Here is a 6,000-nt window from a genome sequence, read left to right as displayed (position 1 = left end):
ATCATGTTCAAAGAAATTGTTACAATATAAGAAAAGTGTACTAAAATATCTAAAGAAGCTGTTTTAAAAATAGAATTTATTTTAATTCATGCCCTTGAAAAAGTTTCATCTTTTTTTACACAGTTCTTGTTTGCTAAAGTTTTCTACTGATTATTCATGATTTTATTTTTTAGCGCCACCACGTAACTAGTCCCTAACCCATTAGGTCATATATGCTCAAATAAAATATAAAAATTGAAACCAGTCATCAATATAATAGATTAATAAAAGCTCCCCCCCCCAAAAAAAAAGAGAAAGAATAGAAATCATGAAATAATATTTGAAGCCATGTAATTCATCATAACTATGTATTTATTCTTTATTCAATTCCTGATTGGAAACTCATTTATTTACAATAAGTAAAAAAGTCAGTACTAAGTTAAAAATATTTTATACATTTAAAAATTCATACAAAATTACAGCTTTCAAGTATGTTTCATTGTCATTTAAAAAGTTTTTCTACTAAATTACTAATCATTTTTAAAAATGAAAATTCTGTTGATTGAGATCTTGAGAACACTGGACTTGTAGAGCTCTGACCAGCTGCTGGTGACAAAGGCCCTCTCCTTAAAAAACGATTAATGGTGATGTTCATAGAGTTGAGTTCTGCAGATAGTTCTCGTTTAATTAATTGCTTTTCTCTCAGAGGTAATTCTGGATGGGAAAATGCAACTTTGGATTGTGAAAGTAAAATTGTCAAACTGACTTCTAATATATACATCAAAAGAGACCTGCCAAAAAAACAAATAATTATTTGTTAAATTTTGGCTGCGACAAAATGCTATAGAATGGTGGCAGAGTTTTCAAAATGTCTTACAATTAAGTTAAAATGAAAATTTCTTCAATTATTGTCTGTTTCACAGTCAACGAAATGTATTTGAGGTAAAAGATTACTTGAGATAGATTATAATTGTTTTTCAATTAAGATTATGTCAAATATTCCTTACATTTTTAGTATTAGGATTTCGACTTTTTATAAAATACAAATTTTTCAATATATTCAGAATATGAGCAAAAATCTGAGACATGAGAAATAAATAAATACCTTTGTGCTGAGAAGTAACTAGAGAAAACCAATGTAATTATAGCACAAATATACAGATTACTACATATTCAAATTCTTACAAATTTTGCTCAAAATGAATTTTTTGACCAAAAACAAAGATATTTAATTTCTTTGCTAAAAGATACGAAATAAGTAAACTAACTTCAAAAGTCCCTTTTTTTTAATCGCAAAAACAATGTAAATTAAATTTTAAATTGAATAAATGAAGCTGTTTCTGCAGCTCTGGACTTCACACAGTAAAATGTCCAGAGCAAATTCTTGTGACTTGAATAATAAAATATGAAACTCTAGAAAGAAATGTTTTGTAATTGAGTTTAATTTTTAATTTATAATTTTATGATTACAAAATTATTTAAGATATTATATTGATTGATGTTTTATCAATAGATCAGACAGCATGTTTTTCGCTACTTGACTTATGAGTTGAGTTTTAAATAATGTGTTATAATATAAGGGCTGCCAAATGAAAAGTGGACTAGTTGAATAAAAATAATAGTTTTAATGTAAATCAAAAGAAATCGTCATGGGCGTTGAAGCACGAGTCCCAGCGTTGCAGCAGCAGGTGGATGCCTTCGCGGTAAAAAGATCGGGGCTGGTTCCTGAGGAAGTCCTGCATGGCTTCCTTCACTTCATCTTGTGAATGGAAATGTTTCCCCTGTATTGCTCTCTTAAGTGGCCCAAAGATGTGGAAATCACAGGGTGGCAAGTTCGGACTATACAGGGGTGCTCCAAAACTTCCCAACGGAAAATTTGTTTCTGGTCATATGGGTTTCCTGGGTTGATCTTTGTGGATGATAGTGTGAACCGTTCCTTTACTCAGGTTGAGTTCGTCACTGATTTCACGGGTCTCTTAATCTTTCGAATAGCTCAGATCATTTCATTAAGGAAGGCAATGGAATTATTGTGATTGCGATGTTTGCTTGGCCCGGTCTCGGCAGATTTGATGTCGTTTGCCGCCCTTAACCGTACTACAAGGTTCATTCTCCATTCGGATGAAAAAATTCCATGACTTTTCCAAGACTTTTTCATGACTTCAATGAAAATTTTCATGACCTCGTTACACACTATTTAATCTCAAATTTGCTAATTTTTGGAAATGAGTATTAGCAAAACGTCTGCATAAATGCCACACCCTCACTGAAGCACTTACTCGTAATGGACAAAATGTAAGTGTACACTTAAAAAACTAAACGATTTTTATATGTCTTCATCATATAAATTTAAGTAAAGTAAAAATGCAGTGAAACAAATATGATGATGCTTAAATGTCTGATATTTGTTTTGTAAACAGGCAGAATGATATTGAATGGGACAAAGGTTGAATGAGTCATCACTACATTTCAATAAATTTGTTTCAAAAGTTGTCTATTAGTGTCAACAGTGCATTTAATCATCCACGTAACTTGACTGTATTTTGGTTGTTTAAAGTAAAGCCACATAGTTTAGTTTTTTATGTTTCTAAACCATATCTTTTTTGATAGAACCATTCAGTAATGAATCAATCTTCTAATTCGGAAGTAAACTTGTTTTGTTTACTTATTTGCACATTTTCAAATGCATATAAATTGATATGTTCAGAAATTCCAGAACATGTTTGATTCCTGACAAGGAACGTAGCAGTGGGTCGCATGGATTAGTTTTGCTTGCCGTATGTTGGGCACTACTGTTTGAGAGTATTAGAATTCCTCTTTCTGTATTCTTTCGCGCGTCTGACTAAAGATCTTTATTGTCCAAAACCTTCAACAAATTAAGATAAACTCTGATAAATTTAAAATTAAAGTTCTTACGAGTGATGGAATCGAACTCGGATGAAATTGAACTGCTTTTTAAGTGATGTCCAAGCAGAAAAATCTCATCGTAAAATAAGGCAAGTGGCTGCGAAAGAAGTGGATGCAATGAGATTTCAAAATACAGATTTGATTTTGGGATCAGCTTTTATGTGCTCTACAGTTAAATCACTCAAGATTTCTAATGCTCCTTTAGTTACTGTTACTTTCTCTTTGTCCAGGACATTTTCCCATGACTTGAAATAAATTTCCATGACTTTCAATGAAAGTTTCAATTTTCCATGACTTTTCCAGGTCTGAAATTCACTTATTTTTTTTCCACGACTTTCCAGGATTTCCATGACCCGTACGAACCCTGGTACTACCGCGCTTTCTGATCTGGACGCATCCATGGATAGCACGACTTTTCTTTTGTACAATGTCCTCTACTGCAAACAGCTTTAACTGCAGAATGGCATTTGACATGCATTCCTCATACCACCCTTTATATACTTGTACAGTGACGATCTAATTGAATCATTCATTCTGATGTTATTGCACTTGTTCTCTTTTCATTGAGGCAACCCTTATATTACTAGTTATGAAAAAACATTTGATGGAGAAATGTCTTAAAGCATAAGTAATATATTTGTATGTAAACTCTGGCTGTCAGGATATGATAGCACTTAGCCACTCCTCATTTCAGAAACATCGATTTTCATGAAGGTGTGATATGCAGAGAAAATCAAAGAATGGATCGGCGAAAAAAGGATTGCAATAAAGAATGCAAAGCCTTTCATTTTCTTTTTTGTCAACTAAATGCAGTCATTGCTTGAACTTAAAAATTTCAAAACATTTCAATTACAAATAATTACTGAATGAAAATGTATTACAAGTACATTTTTTCTTAATTCAAATGATTCTAAAAATCTAAAGTATTAATAATCAAAATGATGTAGGTTACTTTTTGTAATAAACATCAAAAAACTTCAAACAATAAATTGAATATTAAATTCTCACACTCAAGAAATATAATAATTTATTTCCTGCAATCTCAATTTAAATAAATTATAATGTAATAAAATAAATTTTGTAGACAGTAAATTTAGAATGGTTCACTGCACTGCCATCTCTTTTTTGATCAGTCAATTTGTTAACGGTGTGTTAATTGTCTCTGCCATTCCTTGATTATTTTAATAATGTTTCTTTTCTGTTTAAATATCAATTGAAACATAGCAATTGTTTTTTCTTTTCAAAGCAACATATATATTTTTTATGATGCAATACAGTGATACTGAACCATTTTTGTTTTTTACCAGAGGGCCGCACTTCATACTAAAATGATTCTCTCAGTAGAAAGGATAAATTAAATAAAAAGATGTATGAACTACTTGTGTTGAAGCAGAAATGGATGAATAATCTGTTCAAACATATATCAATATTTCATTACTAATTAGTTTAAAAGGAAATTTTTGTCACAGATGAAATATATTTTTTATAAATACTTATTATTACATTTAATATGAATGGCAGTGATTTCAACTTTTTCAAACAACATTCAAAGTTCAATTCCTCTAAATTCATCACTCCTTTAACCTTGTAGTTAATTCAGACTATCGCAATAAATTTCCTACTAATAAATAATTTTACAATTAAACTGATAAATCTCCCCTAAGTGTCAAATTAGGCAAGAGTGTTACAAAAAGCAAAATCAACATACCTGTTGATAGGTGAACTGCTTTCAGTATTTTTTCTCGGAGATGGTGTCTTCTCATTCTAATAAACGAAAGACAGATTTTTTCTATATACATTTTTCGAGAATATTTACAAGCATAAAAACAGTTAAGGAAAATAAAAAACACTTGAATTGAATAATTCAGTGGAATCCTAATTTTACAATGTCCGTTTCAGACATATCTTAATTTCAACATCATTTTCTGCTGGTCTGTGAAAATTGCTGTACAGGTAAAGTTAAAATATTCCAGCTTGTACATTACCCCCCTTTCTTTTTTAGAAATTTCACTAGATACATTTTTTTTTAAAAACAGACCAAATTCATATTTCCTTTGCAAGACTCACATAAACTTTTTTTTCTGGGTCTTTTTTTGAGCTAAACTCTGTTCTTAGTTTGTCATTCTTTCTCTTAGTCTTAAAATCTTTATTCTCAAAACATAAAAACTCAGAAACACTTTTATTGGCAAATACTAAAGAAGCAAATTTGCAAAAACTTGATTGTATAGAACATGCTATAAATGAAACTGTGTATAAAATCAAAAAATAAGTAAACATAACAAATCTCTTCCATTAGTTCATTGGGAAGGTATAAACTTTTAAATAATATGCTGAGATTTTTATTCTGCCCCGATTTTACATTCCCGCTTGGTGCATTTTTAGCACTAGTTCCAATGGAATACACAAAATTGGGGTTCTTCAACATTTAATGAGCAGACTGTTATTAATCAAAGGGTTATCTCCCCTTCCCTTCCCCTATTTTATATGTATTTCATAAAAATGGATTGCTGTCTCTTAGGAGAAAGTTGAATGCATAAACTAGAGATAGTTACATTTAATGCAACAGAATAATTAATCTAACGTTGTGCACAATATAGAATAATACTTCTCATAAAGCGCAGAATTAATATTGTTTAAAATGCAGTATCAATAACATGCTAATGTGCAAGAAAACGATAATGGTCTAGAATTTTTCTAATGGTTTCAATTGATTTACATAAATTTAATCAAGCAGATGGAATTAATCAAACGTAAAAAATACCTATATATTTTTCACATTACTATAAAATACTATTTTAGATTAAAAATCATTCACAGAACATAGAATTTGCATCACATCATTTTAAAAAATGTATGCGGGTCATTCCGACGAAAATGGTACATTTCATGTCCGGCACTTTTGGATTTTTTACAGAAAATTTGATAGTTAATATGAATTAATCATATTTTTTTCTTTATTCTTCATTAAATTTTGTATCATGAGGTATTTTTTGTTTTTAATATTTTGATTTAGGAATTTAAAAAAAAAATTATGTTAGTCAAAAAGGCAAAATCTTGATGATCTTCCAGCTTCAAAACAGTGACAGTTAAAAAGAGATTTAAGTAATTGCTTAGATG

The 6,000-nt window shown here is 30.1% G+C and overlaps 1 protein-coding gene across 1 annotated transcript in view; it reads right to left on the bottom strand.

Annotated features, from left to right (window-relative positions):
• Nucleotides 1-374: 374 nt before the first annotated feature.
• LOC129230274 (nucleoporin Nup188-like) overlaps nucleotides 375-6,000 on the bottom strand; it is a 50,103-nt gene continuing 44,477 nt past the window's right edge. Inside the window, exons 22-23 of the mRNA XM_054864674.1 lie at nucleotides 4,592-4,647; nucleotides 375-770 (exon numbers count right to left, since the gene is read on the bottom strand). Coding sequence (XP_054720649.1) covers nucleotides 482-770; nucleotides 4,592-4,647 — 345 coding nt within the window. The 3' untranslated portion in view covers nucleotides 375-481. The remainder of the gene's footprint in view (nucleotides 771-4,591; nucleotides 4,648-6,000) is intronic.

The sequence above is a fragment of the Uloborus diversus genome, chromosome 9, assembly GCF_026930045.1.
Source record: "Uloborus diversus isolate 005 chromosome 9, Udiv.v.3.1, whole genome shotgun sequence".
Taxonomy (NCBI): Eukaryota; Metazoa; Arthropoda; class Arachnida; order Araneae; family Uloboridae; genus Uloborus; species Uloborus diversus.
The sequence above is the reverse complement of the archived record's forward strand: the minus strand, read 5'-3'. Positions and strand labels throughout refer to the sequence as shown.